The sequence below is a fragment of the Propithecus coquereli genome, unplaced genomic scaffold (assembly GCF_000956105.1).
Source record: "Propithecus coquereli isolate 6110/MARCELLA unplaced genomic scaffold, Pcoq_1.0 Scaffold10, whole genome shotgun sequence".
In the NCBI taxonomy this organism is placed as follows: domain Eukaryota; kingdom Metazoa; phylum Chordata; class Mammalia; order Primates; family Indriidae; genus Propithecus; species Propithecus coquereli.
The window spans coordinates 10,923,739-10,944,428 of record NW_012133858.1 but is presented as its reverse complement, the minus strand read 5'-3'; the positions used below and the strand labels follow the sequence as shown (position 1 = coordinate 10,944,428).

The window sequence follows — 20,690 nt, the reverse complement described above, 5'->3', positions numbered from 1 at the left end:
GGTAATGTACACACATAAGAAACTTCACCTTACCAATGAGTTTTTTCCTCTGGAAAGAGACGGCATTGAAATGGATCATTTTTAAGTTCCCTTCAAGCTCTAAAATGGTATGATACTGATTTATTTTGCATGTCAGAGATTTATTCAAAACACTCAAGGCTTCATAGAAGTACACAAGGTATATAAATGACTCAAATTATTATTATTTTTAAATAATTTAAAACATTAAGCAACTACTATATGCCAGGCATTTGGAATATAGTGTTTGATTTTTTTTCTTAATCCACAAAATAATTCTATGATGAAAATGTCATCTCAAACATACATATAAAAATAAAAAACAAAAATTAGGATTGAAAATGTTAAAGTAACAATCAGTTACTTCCTAAGTATTAAGACTGACAATCAAACCCCATTTCATCTGACTGTAAGGCCTTTTCTGTTGATGAATATGTACTTCCAGTGCTTGAAAACAGCTTTTTTTTTCCTTTCAGGAAGATAAACATCCTTCTTCTAAATTTCTTTAAGTTATTTTCTTGCTTAGTAAACTCTTTTAGACAAATAAATTTAGCCTAGCATAAGAGGATGATAATCAACCCATTTAGACTTGGTGAAGTATGAGTTAATAACACTTGACTGTGATTCTCAAGACTCATTACGCTGTAACGCTAGATTCGTTTATCAGACTTAGCATTCTGTGTAACCTGCCGCGGAGCTTCCATGCCTTTGCTCAAACTACTCCCTGGAACGCCCACTTCGGTTTTCTATGAGCAAACTCTCTAATCCTTCACATAAAGGCCTGCTCAAATGTCACCTCCATTCCATTAGTCCCTCCTATCCCCGGGAAGAATTCGTTGTTCTGCTGTCCGTGTTTCCACTGTGTTAGTGTACTGATCACATTCCATTACAGCTATTGTTGTCTGCTCAGGTCTCCCCTTGTGGGTCAGGCAGTTCACAGAAGAAAGGTACCGTGTACATTATTCAGTGGATCCCCCATAGTAGGCCTTCATCAAATATGTATTTAATAGAACTGAATTATTCTACTTTTCCCAACAACACTGGAATAGGATAATGTAAGCATCCTCTTTGAGTTAATGCACTCAGAAACTGTACAAACACAGGTTTCTATGACAACTCACTAGCTAGGAGAAGGCAAGTGCTGCAATGCTGGCCATGATTGCGAAGCTCATTGCCTGATTTTCATTAGGCCTCCTCCGGTCTCTTCAGTGTCTGTTCAGTGGGACCAGGATCAGTTTCCAAGACTAATTTGCATATTGTTATTATTCGGCATCTGTTGCTGCATGTCCTTGTGTTTGCTGTGGTTTCCTCCAGAGATGAGTAATGAGGGCATTAACTCAGGTGCCTCTTGAGCCCAACTCAGTCATGACTGAAGGAAAAGCACTATGGGCCAGATACTCTCAGTGCCATTTCTAGTAGAGCGGCCTCCCATGGAGCCCAGCAATGGGCTATGCAAATACAGTTCTATGTAAATACAGTTGAGTGCCAAGGTTTGCACTCATACCTGCAGCAAACTCGTTAGAAAGGGACTTCATCGATAGTACTTCTTGGCTTAGGAAAGGTAAGCTCTCTCTGGGCGGCATGATTTCAGACCAGAGTCAATGCAGGAAGATACCTTATTCCACTCCTACAAACACTTCCCCTCTTACAACGTTCAAAAACCTGTGTTTGTTTAACTAAAATCTCTAATTCAGTGAAATAATGATCTTCAATATAGCTCAATAGAATAATTTGTGGAGGGCAATAGATGTTCTTTTTTCCATTCCTGCCAAACATCTTCCCCAAATCTTACTGCTCCAAGAAGTTCCTGGGTCACTTTGAGATTGCACTCAATGGGACAGTGTGTAGTACTTGGAGTCAGAAAACTTGGGGCTACAGTCTATGGCCACTGTCACCAGGTGAGTGTGAGCAAGTCACTCCACCTCCCTGGTGGAGATAAAAATTGTATGGGTCTCATTTTACAATTTGTCATGCCCCACACAGACACCTACATTTTGGATGTGGGCGCCTATTGTAACTTGTAAAGTGTTCCACCAATATTGATTGTTGAGGACTTGTGATTTAAACTGCATATATAGTTTCAGGAAACTGGCCCACTTTGTATAGTGCTACAAGTTGCTTTACAGGTTGGGTCAGATAGGCTTTTATTAACAAATACTAGCTGCTAATGAGATTAGTGTTTGTCCTCTAATTCCTTTTCTTCTTTTTAAAGAAATCCTTTGTAATACTGCCATCAAGCCTGAAGTTCCCATGTTAGCCCTTATTTTGAGCAAAAAAATTTAGAGATTCTGTTAAGATGAAGAATCTGAATGTTTAAATTCCATTAAGAATTTTAAAATAAACATTAAGCAAATTAAAACTTGGAAAAACAGGGATTACTAACTTTGGAAGGGGAGAACATAAGCAAAACAGAAAACCCAGAAACCATAAAAGAAAAGAGAAACAATTTAACTCTACATAATTTTTAATATATGGCAAAAGTCAAGGTCAAGAGAAAAAAGATAGACAAAAAATAAAACTTTTTCATATATATGATGGATATAAAGAGGCCATTAACATAAAATAAAAATGGAAAACTCTATTAGACAAAAGAAAAAATTTCTACTCTCATTGGTAATCAGGAAAATGTAAATTAAAACATCAATGAGTCCCAGTTTTAAAAAGTTATTAGACAAAAAACTTAAAAATATTAATATATAACACCAGATTTTGGTGAAGATCTGAGGAAGTTAATACTGCTATATGTTGCTGTTAATAAAGGAATTACTACATTTGGGGAAAATGATATAGCAGTATCTATTAAAGTCCAAAGTATACATATGCCATATTCTTTGATTCAGCAACCTGGCTTTTGGTTGCTATGCTAAAAATCATGCAAATATTAATACATAAGGACATGCCTATACTGCAGTTATGTTTAATTCAACATTGTTTGTGGTGGCAAAAATTGGGGGAAAATAACCTTACTTTCCATAAATAATAGAATGGCTGAAAATTTATGATATACCATGAAATACTATACCATTATTTTTAAACATGATTTTTAATTATTTATTTACTTAGTAGATTGCCATTATATATATAGTAAAGCAAAACAGGAAATTTCCAGATTAATGTGCATAGTAAAATCCCATTTTAATTTTAAAAAATAATAAATGCATAAATTTCCATATAAACTTGTATATATGTGTGCACCTAATAGAGTAGAAAGAGTGAAAAAATATGTTGAGCTGCTGATGACATTAATAAATAAATACATGTATTTGGGATCTTGGTGTTTGAATTTATCCTTTGGCAGATTCCCCTAGCTCTTAAGCCTTTAGAATGTGTAACAATCACCTGTTAATGTAACTTTTTAAAAATGTATATTTCTGTTATTACCCTGGGTGTTACTTAAAAGATCAGAAACTGAGGAATCTCATGTAATTCTCCTTTTTAAATTATATTTTAATTTGTTTTATTTCACAGTATTACAGTGGTACAAACGCTTTGGTTACATAAATTGCCTTCGCATCACCCTGAGTCAGAGCTACAAGCATGCCCATCCCCCAGTGTGCTCAGGTAATTCTCTTGCTAAAACACTGCCCTATGCAATATAGGATCAAACCTAATTTTTTCTTCAACCCTTCTCCTAACTTCTAAACAGCAATTTCTGTATTTCTTTTTAGGTTTCCATAGAGAAGGGTATACCTGAATTCCAAATGAAGAAATAGATGTTATAAAGGAATTTTAAGAGGGAGCCTGAAATTTGTCAAAAAAAAATTAGAAGGGAAAAGTATAGCACAAAGAAAGTATTTAAGTCATGGGAAGTATGTGGAAATGTTCTAAGGGGCATAATGCCTTGATTAATACAATTGAGATGCTACCCCTCCATTCTCCTAAAACTGTAACTGACATCATTCATCCATCACAGCGTTCTTTTCCACCATACTCAGCCATAGCCTTGGGGTTCTTCTAAACACAGTATTCTCTGAAACCTTCATCTGATAATCAGAGTTTGCAGAGACATTTAAATCTACCTGCTATTCCTGAAGCCCCCCTCCTGAGATCCCACATTTGTTAACCTTTTTTTTTCTTTTTTTGCTTCGTTATGACTTATGTTTGATAAAGCAACTCCTTGCTCTCAGTGGAAATTCCATAGGCTTTGCTTCTTTAGCCAGAAGCTAAATAGAATCCAGCTGTGATTTTAGCTCTTACCTGCCGTAAATCATACACACTTAAGACAATGGAGATAACAGACAAAATGATGATGGCCACCGAGTATTCTATGTAACCTTGAGACAGCCACAAAGTTAGGGTGAAGGCTTGGAGCACATAGAATGGATTTAAAACCTGCAGGTACAAAAATAGCATTTGGGTCACTTGCATGGACCTTTGTAGCAATCAATAAAATGTCATTGCTTTATAAAATCTTTCTACATTTTTTACAACATAGAAAAACCTCTAATATTTAAGAATTCACTTAGAATTCCATTAATTTGGGTAGAGACAATGTCAAGCACATAGAATGTGTCATAGTGGAAGCAAAATTATTTTAAGCATTCAGAGCCATGCCTACAGACTGATAATTCTTTTTTATTTTGAATTTCAAAAATATTTTACCAATAACAAAATCCAACAATTTACCTTCTTAAACAGATTTACCCATAATGGAAGAGACACAGGATTCAGTCTTTTTTAAAAATGAATTTCAATTTTGAACAGTTTTATTGTAGGTTTGTTTTTCACATAATTACATGCTGCAGATTTAGTAACATTGTGCAATGAAAATGAAAGATTCTACTTTTATCCAAGTCATTTGAAAATAACATATTCTTTATGTCACAGGTCTTAGCAAAATCTGCTGAGAGGCAATCAAGTTAATATGGCCCTTCCTTTGAACAAGGAGGCATACCGTAGAGAAATGCCTTCCCCAAGGCTGCAGGGCAAATAATGGGCAGAAGGTAACATCAGCCACAAAGCTAGGCATCTATATGTGTGTGTGTGTGTGTGCGCGTGTACACACGCACACACACACACACACACACACACACACACACACACACATACATCTTGGTCTCTTGAGAATATCTTCTGCTTTTTATTTCCTTCATTTTCCACGTTTTGTTCCTGCTGACTCCATTATTAATAATTATAGCAGAGAGAAGGCAAACCTGAGAAGCCAGAGAAAGGTCACATGGCATACATGCATTGTGTAAATTAAAAAGCCGATTGGAGCAAAGCAAGGACTCTTTTCTTGAGGAACTGCCCTTTATGAACATCACAAATTAGATGAAATATTGGCTAAAATCAGTGGTATACTTTTTTAAATCTCTTATTTCCTATAATTTCCTAATACATTAAATAAAATTCAACTTTATTCCTAAAAATGATATCTGGTTAATAAGTTAGTAGGCTGTATCTTAAGGGTTTCTTAAACCCTTGGATATATCTTGTACCTTAAAAAAGAGTTTGTTCCTTAAAGTTTCTTATTATTTCCATCCCAACTGTTTTACTTACAAATTACAGCTTTTTTGTTTGCTTATCCTAAAATACTTTAATTGTAGATTATGCATGAATGATAATATGATTTTGAGTTTATATAAATCCTGTAGAAAATTGGTTAAATACTTCTTGTACAAGAAACAACATCCTAATTAATTTAGCTCCCTAATTCAATATTATTTTGAAATCAAATGTGAACAAGTAGTTTTACTTGCTTTTTTCCTACTAAAGGCCTAGTAAGCAGATGACAGAAAATACTAACATGCTTGTCAAAATAGATCACATTGATACCTGGAGAATCTTTGGCAATATGAAAACGTACTTGAATAAGAAGTTTAAAAATCCTCCAGCTTGTTGATAGTTGGGAAGGTTCTGTGTATGTGGGGGCAGAGGATATATGGGAAATCTCGGTACCTTCTGCTCAATTTTGCTGTGAACTTAAAAGTACTCTAAAATATAAAGTTAAAAGCAGCTGTTTCCTGCTCCAGACACAGGACAATGGTAGATTTAAAAAAATTTAATATTAAAAAGGTATGGCCATGCTTGAAACCAAAATAAATATCTTCATGGGTTAGACAGAAACTAGGAGAGGATCCAAATGCAGCAGCTCTCAAGCCTGAGTGCGCCGACAAGTAGATGGGCAGAGGGGTGGGCAGAGTTGTACTCAAGCCTGCACACAGTGGGCAAAAGCTGCAGTCTGTGGATCTGAGTGGGCAACCCTCAAGCCGGTGCAGGCTCTCAATTGCTTCTGCCAGAGGGTGCAAGTGGGACTACACTCAAGCCACATGGGGTAACTCCTGGAAATGATCAGGGCAGTTCCCAAGCCTGGGCAGACAATCACTGCCACCCACTGGCTTGGGTGGGGCTGTGCTAGAGGTGTCACAGGCTGACAAACACTGCTGCCTGCAGATCTGAGTGGAGCAGCTCTCGAGCTGGCTTTGGCTGACAATTGCCACTGCTGACAGACTAGGTGGAGCATTCATGCACTCCGAAACGTGGGGACTGCCAGTGACAAACATAGGGGAATGATGAGTCAGGAGACACAGGAGAGCAACAGTGTTAAACACTCATAGTACATCCACCCATCTCAGGACAGGTCAATCCTCTAGAGTAGGACACCAGCCTGCCATCCAGGGGCCTCTTCTTCTTTGCACTAAGTAGGAGAGTTCCCAGAGGAGGAGAATAGGTGCACTATAAGTTTATTTGTCTTCAGCAAAAAGAAGAGATTTCACATGAGAAGGAACCAGAATAAGAACTCTGGCAACATGAAAAAACAAACCATTCCAACACTCCCATCCCCTAAAATCACAATAGGTCTCCAGCAATGGACCCCAACCTACAGGAAATTGCTAAAATGTCAGAGATGGAATTCAGAATACGGATTGCAAATAAGATGAATGGGATTGAAGAGAAAGTTGAAAACCAACACAAACAAGCTAAAAAAAGTTTCAAGACATGAATGAAAAAAATGAAAAACTCACTAAAGAGATAGACAACATAAGATAAGACATAACAGAACTTAAAGAAACGAAAAAGTCATTTAGGGAATTTCAATATAGTAGAAAGCCTCAACAACAGGCTAGACCAAACAGAAGAAAGAATTTTGGGACTTGAAGACAAGGCTATTGAACTAACCAAGTCAATCTAAGATGCAGAAAAAAGAATAAAGAAGAATGAACAATCACTCAGAGAAGTATGGGACTATGCAAAGAGAGCCAATATAAAAATTATAGGCATCCCTGAGAGAGAAGAAGAGAAAGCAAAAAGCACAGAAAATTTATTTGAGGGAATTATTGAGGAAAACTTCCCTGGTATCACCAGAGATTCAGATATTCAGATACAAGATATTCAGATACAGATATTCATCAAACATCAGGAAGATTCATAGCAAATAGGACATTTCCAAGACACATAGTGATCAACCTGGGTAAAGTCAAACTTAAAGAGAAAATTCTAAAAGCTGCAAGGCAAAAGCAACAACTAACCTATAAAGGAAAATCCATCAGGCTAACAGCAGATTTCTTAGCAGAGACCTTACAAGCCAGAAGGCATTGGGGCCTCATTTTTAGTCTTCTTAAACAGAATAACTGCCAGCCAAGAATTTTGGATTCTGCAAAACTAAATTTCATAACTGATGGAGAAATAAAGACTTTTCAAGACAAGCAAACATTAAGGGAATTTGACACTAGTAGACTTGCCCTACGCAAAATACTCAAAACTGCATTATATATACATGGAACAGCACAATAGATACCCACCAGAGTAAAAACACCCAAAATTTAAAACTCACAGCTGTAATAAAATACTAGCATAAGAGGGAAAACAAAACAACAGGTTTAATCAAACATGATGAACAGAACAGTATCCCAAATATTAATACCAACACTGAACATCAGCAGTCTGAATGCCCCACTTAAAAGATATAGACTGGCTGAATGGATGAAAAAACATACACCAAGCATTTTCTGTCTCCAAGAAATGCATTTAACTCACATTCACATGGACTCAAGATAAAAAGATGGAAAAAAATATTCCACATGGATGGAAACCAAAAGTGAGCAGGTATAACCATTCTCATATCAGATAAGATAGACTTTAAATCAACAATGTAAAGGAGGACAAGGATGGTCATTTTATAATGATAAAGGGAGCAATTCAACAAGAAGACATAATCCTAAATATATATACACCTAACACAGGAGTGCCCAGATTCACAAAGCAAACCCTACTAGATCTAAGCAAAGAGATAAATAGCAGCATCATAATGGCCAGCAGCATAATGACTTCAACACCCCACCGACAGAACTGGACAGATCATCCAAGCAGAAAATAAATAAACACTGGATGTAAACAATACTCTAGAACAAACAGACCTAACAGACGTTTACATAACATTCTACCCAAAAACTACTGAATATAGATTCTTCTCATTGGCACATGGGACATCAGCACATCAGCACAATTTTCCAATATTGATCATATCTTAGGCCACAAAACAAGTCTCAGCAAATTAAAAAAATTAAAATCATACCATGTACCTTACTCAAGAGAAACACTCAAATCTACACAAAGTTATGTATCTTAAACAACTTCCTGCTGAATGATCTTTGGGTCAATGAGGAAATTAAAATGGAAATAAAATCAAACTGAACCACAAAGGAGACACAAGTTTTCAAAATCTGTGGGATACAGTAAAAGCAGTTGTAAGGGGAAATTTAATGCCTTAAATGCCTACATCAAAAAGACAGAAAGTTCACAAATTAACAACCTAATGTTACATCTCAAGGAACTAGAAAAAGAAGAACAAACCAAACCCAAAGCCAGCAGAAGAAAAGAAATAACACAGCTCAGAGCAGAACTAATTGAAATGGAAACCAAAAACAAGCAAACAAACAAAAACAAAGGATCAACAAAACAAAAAGTTGGTTCATTGAAAAGATACACAAAATCAATAGACCACTAGCCAGATTAATCAGAAATGGAAGAGAAAGGACTCAAATAAGCACAATCAGAAATGAAAAAGGAGATATTACAACTGATTCCACAGAAATACAAAATATCATTCGTGAATACTACCAAAATTTCTATGCATACAAACTACAAAATGTAGAGCAGGAGTCCCCAACCTATGGTGAGTTGTGTAATTATTTCGTTATATATTACAATGTAATAATAATAGAAATAAAGCTCACAATAAATGCAATGCACTTGAATCATCCCAAAACTATCCCCCCGCTCCCCGGTCCAAGGAAAATTGTCTTACATGAAAACGGTCCCTGGTGCCAAAAAGTTTGGGGACTGCTGATGTAGAGGAAACACAAAACCTCCCAAACCTGAATGAAGAATAAATAAAAATTCTGAACAGACCAATAATGAGTAGTGAGATTGAAGCAGTAATAAAGAATCTCTCGACAATGAAAGTCCCAGACCAGACTGATTCACAGCCAAATTCTACCAGAACTTCAGAGAAGAACTGATACCTATACTACAGAAATTATTCCATGGCATCCTCCCTAACAAATTCAATAAAGCCAGTATCACCTTGATACCAAGGTCAGGAAAGGACACAACAACAACAAAAAGAAAACTATAGACCAATATCTCTCATGAACATAGATGCAAAAATCCTCAACAAAATATTAGCAAACTGAATTCAACAGCACATTGAAAAGATAATTCACCAGGATTGAGTGGGTTTCATTCTGGGGATGCAAGGATGGTTTAACACATGCAAATCAATAAATGTGATTCACCACATAAACAGAAATAAAAACAAACACACTGTATGATCATATCAATAGATCCTGAAAAGTATTTGATAAAAACTCTCAACAAACTAGACGTAGAAGGAAATACCTAAAAATTATAAAAACCATTTATGACAAACCCACAGCCAACATTATACTGAATGGGGAAACACTGAAAACATTTCCCCTGAGAACTAGAACAAGATAAGACAAGAGTGTCCACTGTCACCACTTCTATTCAACATAGTACTGAAAGTCCTTGTTAGAGCAATCAGGCAAGAGAAAGAAATAAAGGGCATCCAAATCAGGAAAGAGGAAGTCAGACTATCCTATCCCATGATGGAATCAGAGTCCTTATAAGAAGAGAAAGAGACCAGAGCTTTCTTTCTCATGTGAGAACACAGAGAGAAGTTTTGGTGTTCTGCAAGCCAGAGAGTGGGCTGGCTCTCATCAGGAATCATATACGCAGGGACTTTGATCTTGGACTTCCCAATCTCCAAAACTGTGAAAAACAAATATTTGTCATTTAAGCTAACCAATCTATGATATTTTGTTACAGCAGCTTGAGCTGACTAAAGAACCTCTCCACGACCACAAAAACTACCATCAGAAACTTAAGAAAACAAAACTAACAAATAAGAGATCATGAAAGAGAAATTTGGCCCTCACACTGGGAACGGGTCTTAAAGTGGATTTGAATTTAAAATAAGTGGTTATTGAAAAGGACTAGTTAGAAATCTTGGAAAAAATCTATCTATATTTATGGAAATAAGAAAAAAAACCCTCATAGACAGAAAAAGTATTAACTAAAATCAAGGAACCAATAACAAAAAGAAGTTGCATTAAACAAGATTTCATTCACATCAAAGTATTTATGTGCTGTGTAATAGTCCCCTGAGTACTAGGAAGTAAGAAATAAGGGGCAGAAATAATTGTTTTTCAAAAGGAAATCAGTTAGTTACCTGTTTAACGAGCAGCTTCAATATGGGTTGGATTTCAACCTCAATGGCATTGGGCCCACACACCAATCTTCTGCAGGAGATAGACCACCCATTAGTGCCACACTTACAAGCTCAGTGATAAGTGAGTACAGGCCAGACTAAGCAGAAGTAACCTCTACTCTTTAGAGATTTTGTGGCTTCAATTAAAACATAATGTGCAAGTTCTTTTGAAACATAATCCTAAAGCAGCACCTAGGACAGGCCCTTAGGATATGAACTGAATAAATACGTGAATGAATGAGCAAATGAACTGGAAGATGACGTATGTTCTTCATGGCCAACATCTTGTAAATGTGTACATTATACACAAGGTGAAATACATAAGTACATCACAATAAAAAGTCCTCATGTCTGTGAAGTATTTTACAATTTACAAAGTTCCTACAAAAGATTCGTTTGATCCCTCACAATAGTCCAAGGGAAAGGACTAATATCCTCAGTTTACCAATAGGAAAACTATTCAATGCAGGTGTTTAGCCAAAGGAGCACACATCTAATATCAATCATGACAATATAACTTTAAAGCAGAAATGGGAGTGTCAGAAACTGCACTTAGCCTTCAGGCATTAACTCCGTTAATCATCACTGTATTCCTATGAGATTTCATATTATCATCTATTATAAGGAAAACTGACGCTCCAATAAACTAAGTAGCTTTCCCAGAGTCTCAGGGCTCGAAAGAGGCAGAGCTGGGCTTCAGACCATGGTGTCTGTGACTCCACTTCACAACCCAGCCTCAGTAAGCACCAACAGGGAGAACCTGCGCGAGGGATCTTTGGTCTCAGAGAAGTCGTATAAACTTGAACTCAGCTCTCTGTTATACGGGAGTGAGACCAAAGATCTCTCACACAGCACCTCCTTACTGGGGCTTTCCCTAACAAAGCTATTTAAAATAGCTACCCCAACTGCCAACCCAGATTCTCTTTATCTCCTTAAACTTACCTATATGATTACCTAAAATTACACCTCTTTTCTTACATGTTAAAAAGCATTCAGACAGTGAACTGCATCCTCCACTGTAATATAGGCTTCCAGAAGACATTCCTGTATCCTAGATGTCTAAAACAGGACCTAATACATAAAATACACTCAAGAATTATGTGTTGAATGAGTGAATGGATAGTTCCATGAGGGCTGAGCCTCGGTTATCTCATCTTTACAGTGGGTTTGATAAAACATTCTAATAAAATTGCTATCAGTAGTGTATGAGATAAATATGTAAAGCATCTAGCATAGGTTCCTAGGACATGACGAGTTCTCAATAAATGGCAGCTATCTTTGAAGTCTTATTCCCTCCAGCATAATTAACTGTATTTTTCTCTCTTCCAACAACCCTTCCTTAGTAACAATACTTACTTCACTGAGTTATAACATATATTACATGTTTTTCTCCTCAGATTTTCTAGAGCCTCTTTAAAGGCAGGAATGGAGCTTTTTTAACTCTGGAGCACAGTGTCCAACACAGAGGATGATCCCTAAATAGTGGAAGTAATTAATGAGGGTCTTTGTGACCCATAGCTAGAGCTGCACAGAGACTGTGGAAAGCCAGTTTAGAAAGCAAGCCTGGGGCCTGACGCTCTCTGGCTCTCCCTGCTTGCTGCGATGGTTTCTGATACTACCATTAAGAGAGGAGCTCAGATGCTCTGAAGACTGGGGTCTAGTGGATCAACACTTGCCGTAGATTATCCTCTTTAGGGTTTATCTGGGCCATGTTTAAATCACAACTGGGCAAGCCCTTTGCCGCTTCCCCTTTTCTACTGTCTCTTGCCAAAAGCTAGTGTGTGCTTAGGAATCATGTACCTATCTATCTCAATCTCAGCACAGGCCAAGCAGAATTTTCAGGGGTGTTACCAATAGCTGAGCAAGCAGCAGAAATATGAGACTTGAAGCTGGTTCACATGAGGAAAGGCCCAAGGAACAAGAGAGATTACATTCCCTGATTGACAAACCGACAAGCTGGCAGGCAAAAGAAGTCCTGGAATTGTTCTAGGCGGCCTCACAGAACAACATAGGCTAAATAAAATTAAGCAGACTTGCCTAAAATTTCTCATTATTCATTAGGGGAATAGTTGCTTTGGAGGTAGGTGGTCCCTCTCCAGAAGAAGTTGAACGATTTTTCAACAGGGAACTTGTGGAGGGGATTTCTGCGCTGACTATGGCCTGAACGTGAGAGATCCCTGAGGTTTCCTCCAGCCTGGAGATAACAGCAAATCTGCTGAATGTATTTATTTCTGAAAAACCAAATGTGAACGACTAGGAGTACTTTCTTTCAGGAGAGGTCCATGTCGCTTTTCATTTTGCTTATTTGTTCATTCCTGCGTTCATTTACCAATTTATTCACCAGATAACTGTTGGGAGTATGTTGTGCGGAAGGCACTTCAGGCTCCAGGTGGGGAAGACTAGAGTGAGAGCCCTCAAGGAGGAAGAAGGAGCATCTAGAATTACTGGTGAGCTTTTTCAAACTATGCATGACCATCCTGGATTTTCCTCACCGCTTCCATTCTGCTAAGCCTCCGACGGGGTCTCTGGCAGGGATGGATTCCTATAGTTTTCTAGTCAAGCCAGGAGATCCTGGCATAATCCACTTCCAGGAATTTTTAGGAACCAGACATGTAGAGTTTGAGAAGGTTCCCATGTGATTCTGCTAGGCAATGCCCTTGTCTGAACAGTCCTGCTTTATAAAGGGAGGGAGACCAAAAATATGGCATCCAAGTTTTGAGATTTAGGTATGGTTATGTGCCATAAAAAGTGGGTTGCTCTAAGAGCCCTCCCCATTAAAAAATAAGAAGACTGTTATGTTTTGAGAAATTGCTTTCTGAAAGGAACAAACTCTCTATTTCAACAGTGCTAGAACCTACTTGTGTACTTGAACAAAACATTTATACAGAGAAGCTTCATTTTACAAATGACAGAAAAGTCATTTTAGTTTTTCACATTAGTCCTCATTTTTGGCCTGTCCATTTCTTTCATTTCCTAAATCACGTGTATCCTGACAGCCTCAGGAAAAGCGGGGCTCTTTCAGGACCTTCTGCCTTCTGTATGTGCTAAGTGAGGCACTTCCAGTCAGCTTTTGGGGAAGTACCCTGAGTGTTTCCGGGCATGAGAGTCCATAGGGAAGGGACTAGGAGGGCATCAGGAGTAGCGGTGGAGGTGCAAAGAAACCTAGGGCAGGATCTCATCAGGGAGATTCAGGACTTAGGCTTATGGGTCTTGCGTAGGGCTCTGCTCTGAAACAAGGCATTGCAGTGAAGTAATTGTCATACTTTAAATGGGACCAGTCCCATAGAACTGTGGGTCTGATAATTCCAATTTATTAAAAAAGAGAATGTTGATCTCAGTTAATTTTGTGTTAAATACTTTGTGCATTGCATTTTAAAGAAAAGCTATACACACACAGACACACACACACACACACACACATATATATGCACATTATATTTTTAAGTAACTTGTTGGCTTCTAACTAAATGTTAAGAGTTGAGACCATGTTATGGCTTCCCAGAAGAGTGAATGAAGCCCCTCTCCCTTCTCCAACCAGCCCTTCCTTGATGCTTCCGTTCATACTGATCTAATGTCTGAGTACCTATTACTGGGCCGTTGTCTAGGGGTGGAACTTTCACAGGGGATAAAGGTCATGGCATTTAAGTATGATTTCTTTCCAGACTTCTGCTCCCCCAAGGCCTGAGGAATAAGAGAGTAGGGTCCCATGGCAGCCCCACCCCCTCTCTCCCTCTTGCCTTCCTTTCACTTCTTCTTTCCTTCCTTCTGATGTTCCGTCTTCTTATATAACGGTCTGTGCCAGCTTGGAGCTGCATGTTGAAGGCAAACCCACCTTCCTCTGCTGCCTGTCACTCGGATTCCTTTCCTCTAGCACTGACAAGCACACCTTTTTTCTCAATGCTGTGGCCAATCTTGAGAATTAAGTATGGCCCTGCAAAATCACTGAGCCCATGATGAGTGTCTCTTCCCAACTTCTCCCTCAGTGATGCCACACTGGTGGCTTACATTGGCCATGGTTGTAGTATTCTTGCCACAGAAACTGGCAAACCCTATCCATTAAGGCTTTTGTTCCTCCAGAGAGCTGGGTCACTGGCAAGGTGTCCTTCCATCTCTGCTGTGGAAAGTTGCCCTTCTACTTTTGGGATCCTAAACAAAGAGAGCAGGAGCAGGATGGGCTGAATGAAAGAGAAGGTGATGAGACGCTCAACTTAAAAGCTATCCTAAGTGGAAGACTACTTGCTCCATGGGGAATCAGTTAGGTTTGTTTTTTTCCACAGAGTCCCATTCTTGTGAGATAAAAGAATCACCTCAAGTGTCTATGGACCCGTCTAGGACAGGCACTAAGATGGAAAGTTGAGTTCAGTTCACGATAAGTGAAGACAGGAACATGGAACCTCCTGGGACAATTTATGTGCTCTCTTCCTGATGCCTTCTGACAATATCTCTCCAGGCTAAAGTATAAGCTTTTGCTACCGAAAAGTGAGAACTTTGTAAATCTGTCGTGTTTTCTCTCTTTGCCTGGCTGCTAGGAAGCCCACAGAAAAGTTTGCATTTAAACTCTGTAGCTTTTGATCATCAGATATTCTTGTGGATTCCTCTTCCTTGTTGCCCATTTTGCACTCTTGCTTTTTAATGCAAGCAAGCTCAAATCCATTTGGGAAATTGGTTACATGTCTTTCAACCAATTAATCGATCACACTTAATTTGTTAAAAAGGCCCTGTCTTATCCTAAAAATGAGGGGAAAAATTGTTCCACATTCTACTTACACTTTTCACCCTCCAAACAGGGTGAAAAGTGTATTTTTATATGCCTATAAAATAAAATATGCCTATGTTTATAAGTAGGTTATCTCCTCTATTCATCATGTTTGGGAAACTATACTCTTTGTCTTGCTTATTAGATTGTCAAGTTCTTTATTGTGTACACCAGATTTAAATGTAATTATGTATGATGTTTATTAAAGCTTGCACTTGATAAATAAGGACAAACATGAGGTAGCTACGTTGATGGGAAATCCTTTCTGTGGAAATGGCTTTCTAGTCAGAGTATATATACATCTATCAACAAGATTTCTTAAATGTCCTAAATAAATCCTTTAAATATCTTGGGCTTAGGGCTATTAAGCCAATGTTCTTAATAACTTTGAAAAATTCCGTATTTCAATGTATTCAACATCACATCTGAAATCTTACATCATGATACCATTTCTAAGGCATTTTGCAATATTGTCCTAGTCTAGATGCCTGGTTCATTTTTTTATAGTGTTCTGGCACAGGGAACCTTAAATCAACAGTAATTCTTAGACTTGGTGTGTATGAGAATTATGGGGGTTGCTTGCTAACAATGCAGCTTCTTCTCTAAGTACCCCTTGTTCCTACAGAATCATCAGAATTATTAGGGTGGAGCCCAAAACCTATGTCTTCAGTAGCAGGTTGCTCCTTAGCTTGAGAACTGGTGTTTCTGGCTGACTGCAAAGAAGGTTGGGCAGGTAATGTCCCTACAAAAGGGTGAGAAATAAAGGTGATTATTAAGATTCTGGGGAAGACTTGTAATGGTTTTTTTTGATTCACCAGGATTTGTCATTTCAAATAATAGTTGAAGGAAGCAGGGGCCCTATATCACTGTGAGTTAGTAAGTGGCATAAGCATTTCCTAATCTATGTGAATCTACAGTTACTGGTCTTATGATTGTGCCTCTATTTTTGTCTTTCTCACTAGTCAGTAAACATCTCTGGGACAATGACTAAGTCTTTATCTTTAGATCCCTGGTTCCTTGTAAAGTACCCAGCATCTTAGAGGCATTTAGTTAATATATCAATGAATGCATTAATTTATTCATTTACTCTAGAAATATCTATTGAACTCCTACCATGAATCAGACACTGTTCTAGGTGCCGCCGATATAGTGGCGAATACAAGCAACTGAACCATCAAAATCCTCATCTTCAGGGCTATTTCTTCACAGTAAAATGCAATAATAGTATTGTCTTTCTGTCTCTCAGAGGATTTGGAGGATTAAGAAGCTGATGTTTATGGAATGACTCAAGATTTTTTGAGGATGGGATAAAAAATTACAAAACAAAGAAGACTGTTTTACAAGGCTGAGAGAAAAATCAAATTTTATTTGATTGCATTGCTCTCTTAGTCTTTTCTTTTTAATAATGTTGCCTAAGAGGAGAACAATTTAGAATATCTCTCTGGTGCCAGTAAATGAACTTGGATTATATCAAGTTGATGAAGCATTATGTCAACAATGCACTGATGATAACTCATTTGATACTTCATTTTCTGCTGCAGAGTTCACTCTCAGCGTTTATTATAAATCCTACCTGACCTCTTGCTCTTCAGTGGTCAGACCCAATCCAAATGTGTGATGGATATCATAGCAGGAGTTGCTGTCTTCCAGCAACCTAGGATGTGGTCAGGAAAGGAACCACACTTCAGTTCATAGCACGCAACAGATCACCGTTCTTCCCCTACATCTTGATACAATAGTGAGTAAAAGTCATACTTACCCAACTTTCTGAAACTGCTTCTCCAAGTTGTTCCAAACATACCTGATTTTCTGCACCTGGATGCATCGTATCTGCAATCACAAATATGACAGAACAGGTGCCCTTCACAAGGTGAAGCCCATCAAAAGAGGGGAGCATTGTTCAATGCAGTCTCCACATGGGTCTCATAGCTGTCATTCCCAGCCCAACAGTGTGATATTTAGAGCTTTCATTCAATAAACACTTATTTTATTCTTTCTCTGCAAACATGCCATTAACATTGCACTCTTTAAATGACTCACTTTTAGTTCTGGCTTCATTACAGCTTGGTTTATGACAGAGTGGCGGTCGGCCACCACAGATTCTTTTGAGTTCTTGCTTACGGGAAACTTCAGTGTAGATAAGTAGAGGCAGAGTACCTTCTTCCTCATATACCTTTGAAATTCATCCTGGAAAAGACAATCCAGTTTATGAAATTCTCAAGTGTTATTCAACATGGTGCTCGATCAACCAAATACTCACCAAGTGTTAGACCAGTGGTTCCTAAAATTTGGAACAAACTTCATTTCAAACAAGAGTGTCAGCATTATCTCAGAACTTACTAGAAATGCAAATTCTCAGCTCCACCACAGACCCGCTGAATCAAAAATTGTAGGGATGGGGCCATCAGTCTGTGATTTACTGAGCCCCTCAGGTGATTCTGATTTACACCAAAATTTGATAACCTCTGTGCTAAAGAATAAAGCAAAATATGTACTTTGCAGGAAAGCTTTATATCGACAAAATCTTACCTAACAATACCAATTCTAGCTATTTTTAAGTGACAGCTAAATGTTTAAAATGTCTAATAGCCTCCAAAATACATATTTTTGAAAATTTGAATGAAAATTTCCATGTTATGCTAAGAGTTTTAATATTGACAGCCACTGCTCATGTAGTGGCTAAGAACACTGCCAATTAGCCTGATGTGGTAGAAATGTCTCCAGGCTAACGTAAAAGAAATGCCTTTCATTCCTGGGTCGAAATAAGAGATAGCAGGCTGATTCTAGAGATAATTTTGCCACCTCCTATTTCAGTCTAGGGAAACTCTTTAAACAGAGAAAGGTCTACCCCTTGGAATGCTCGCCAGTCACTGGTTGTGCCACAGATGCCATACAGAAGACATGATCACAGCACTTGAAATAGATAACAGAAGGGCACGCACTGTTGTCCTCAGCAAAACAGTGTCTGCTTCTTGCAAGGAGCATGGGATGCAGGTGGCCCACACCCTCCAGTGGGGTCTCCAGTAGAACATCAGCTGCAGGATCCCACAGGTCAGCATGGACGCGATAAGGCAGACGGCTTTCCGTAGATGCTGAGTCCGATACCCAAATGCCTCCTGAACAGTAAATAAAAGATCACTCTATTTTTCTTTTTTTCCATAAGCATATTATTTTGTTTCATTAAACACAAACTTTAGATAAAGTGGTGTTGGTTGGAAGAGAAATCTAGTTTCAGCTAATTGAATTAGGTTGACTGCTTGTCGCTGTCAGCTGATACAATTAAAAAAAGGACTCCTTTTACTGCCCTGGAATATGAAACTAAAACATTAGACAGGAGGAATAAGGAAGGGACAGACCTATTTGCTTCTATATATTTTTAAGAGTCATCTCATATATTTATAAAATACTCTATGTTTTGAGCCAGATAAATTTATTAAAAGAAGATGATAAATTGATGACAGATATGGCCCACACTCATGTATCTAGCTTTATCTATTCTGCTTTGTTTTATAACAACATGATTGAGAATGATTGAAAATATGAATAAATGTACCGCTTCCTAAAACAGTATGATGATAAAAAATAAGAGATTATTTGTGGACACAAAAGGCTTTCAAAAAGCAGCTCATATTTATTGACCCTGATAGTAACATGCTGAACTATTTGTACTTTTAATACTAGGTTATTTAATATGTCATAAATTGAATAAAGACTTGAGATTTGGTTCCAGGGGGGAAAATAGCCAAATGATAGATGTATTTATTTAAAGCCAATTTCTAGTTTCCAACTTCTACAATGAAATGTCACAGCATTGTTTTTTTAAATTTCAAAAACTAAATCTTCAGTATATTTTGAAGACTCTGAGTAATGCTGATTATACATGATATCTCTACTATATTATTATTTTAGATTCTGCTGTTGTCTTTTTGTGTGTTTTTTTCCTATGACTTGGAACTTCCATGCCCAGGTCACAGAGCTATAAAGTCAAGAAAATAGATTTTTACTAAGTTTCTATAGCATTTTGATGATAGAATTTTCTCTTGGCTTAATTCTTTTGAAAAGTTTTCATCTTCAATATGGTTGCTTTCATTAACTTTTTCTTTTTTTTGTTTAATTTTTTTTATTTCAGCATATTACAGGGGTACAAATGTTTAGGTTACGTATATTGTCCTTGCCCCACCCAAGTCAGAGCTTCAAGCGTGTCCATCCCCAGACGGTGCACACTGCACCCATTAGGTGTGTATATACCCACCCCTTCCTCCCCCTCTCATCTGCCCGACACCCAATAAATGTTATTACTATATGTGCACTTAAATGTAGATTAGTTTCATTAACTTTTTCTAATAACTCTGTGGCAGACCAAATTTTTAACAGTTGTTGAGAGTAATCCCTAAACATAGTGGAAATGTCACTGGCTTAAGAAACAGAAGACATAAATTTGAGTCACTGCTCTGCTTGTTAACAGTTATGTGACCTTAGGTAAATCATTTTATCTCTAGAGAATCCCAATTTACTCCTCTATGAAACAATTAGAAATACATGCCTTACAGGGTAGTTGTGCTTAAGTGCTCTGTAAAGTAATTACAAATGTAAGAGTTTCTTTCCACTGGGCCTCAATAGTATCATCCACCTAGGAAAAAAATATTCATTAAATTTAGTGAGGCAGCTACTCTATTTTGAGATTAGTCATGATACAGTTTAAATGTAACTTGGACAAACATGCATTTATTTACCCTGCTTTTAAGCATGTTTTCAATTAGATCTCCTTTCTCTTCTGCTATGTTCCCTCCAATTTTATAAATTCGTTTTGGTTTTATTTGTGAATTATAGTTTTATTAGACCCAAACATAATGTATATGCCAGTTTATATATTATGTCATGAGTATAAGTTCTTTTACCAAGAGTTATTTACAGGGATTTACTGACAAAGCTCAAGTGTATACAAAAGTAGAAGCAAAACAAGTGGGATTTTCATCCAGCTTGTGGCTGAAATGAGCTCATTAATAAACAACTTTCTCTTTTTCTGTTTGTTTGCGCACAGCAATGGCATTGATAACCATAATTCTGGAACCCCTTCAGTTTTCTCCTATACAACCTTTTTTAAAGTTAAAAAGAAACTCACAATGCTAGGAAGACTGCAGTAAAATCACTACATCCATATACTGCTAATAACTTTGTGAATTG

At 37.5% G+C, this 20,690-nt stretch overlaps 1 protein-coding gene across 1 annotated transcript in view; it reads right to left on the bottom strand.

The window, feature by feature from the left end:
* The window catches only part of ATP13A5 (ATPase type 13A5), a 108,319-nt gene that overhangs the window by 74,519 nt on the left and 13,110 nt on the right, over window positions 1-20,690 (bottom strand). Inside the window, exons 2-7 of the mRNA XM_012640340.1 lie at window positions 18,449-18,622; window positions 17,547-17,693; window positions 17,266-17,336; window positions 17,080-17,160; window positions 10,712-10,781; window positions 4,216-4,350 (exon numbers count right to left, since the gene is read on the bottom strand). Of these exons, the coding sequence (XP_012495794.1) occupies window positions 4,216-4,350; window positions 10,712-10,781; window positions 17,080-17,160; window positions 17,266-17,336; window positions 17,547-17,693; window positions 18,449-18,622 (678 nt within the window). The remainder of the gene's footprint in view (window positions 1-4,215; window positions 4,351-10,711; window positions 10,782-17,079; window positions 17,161-17,265; window positions 17,337-17,546; window positions 17,694-18,448; window positions 18,623-20,690) is intronic.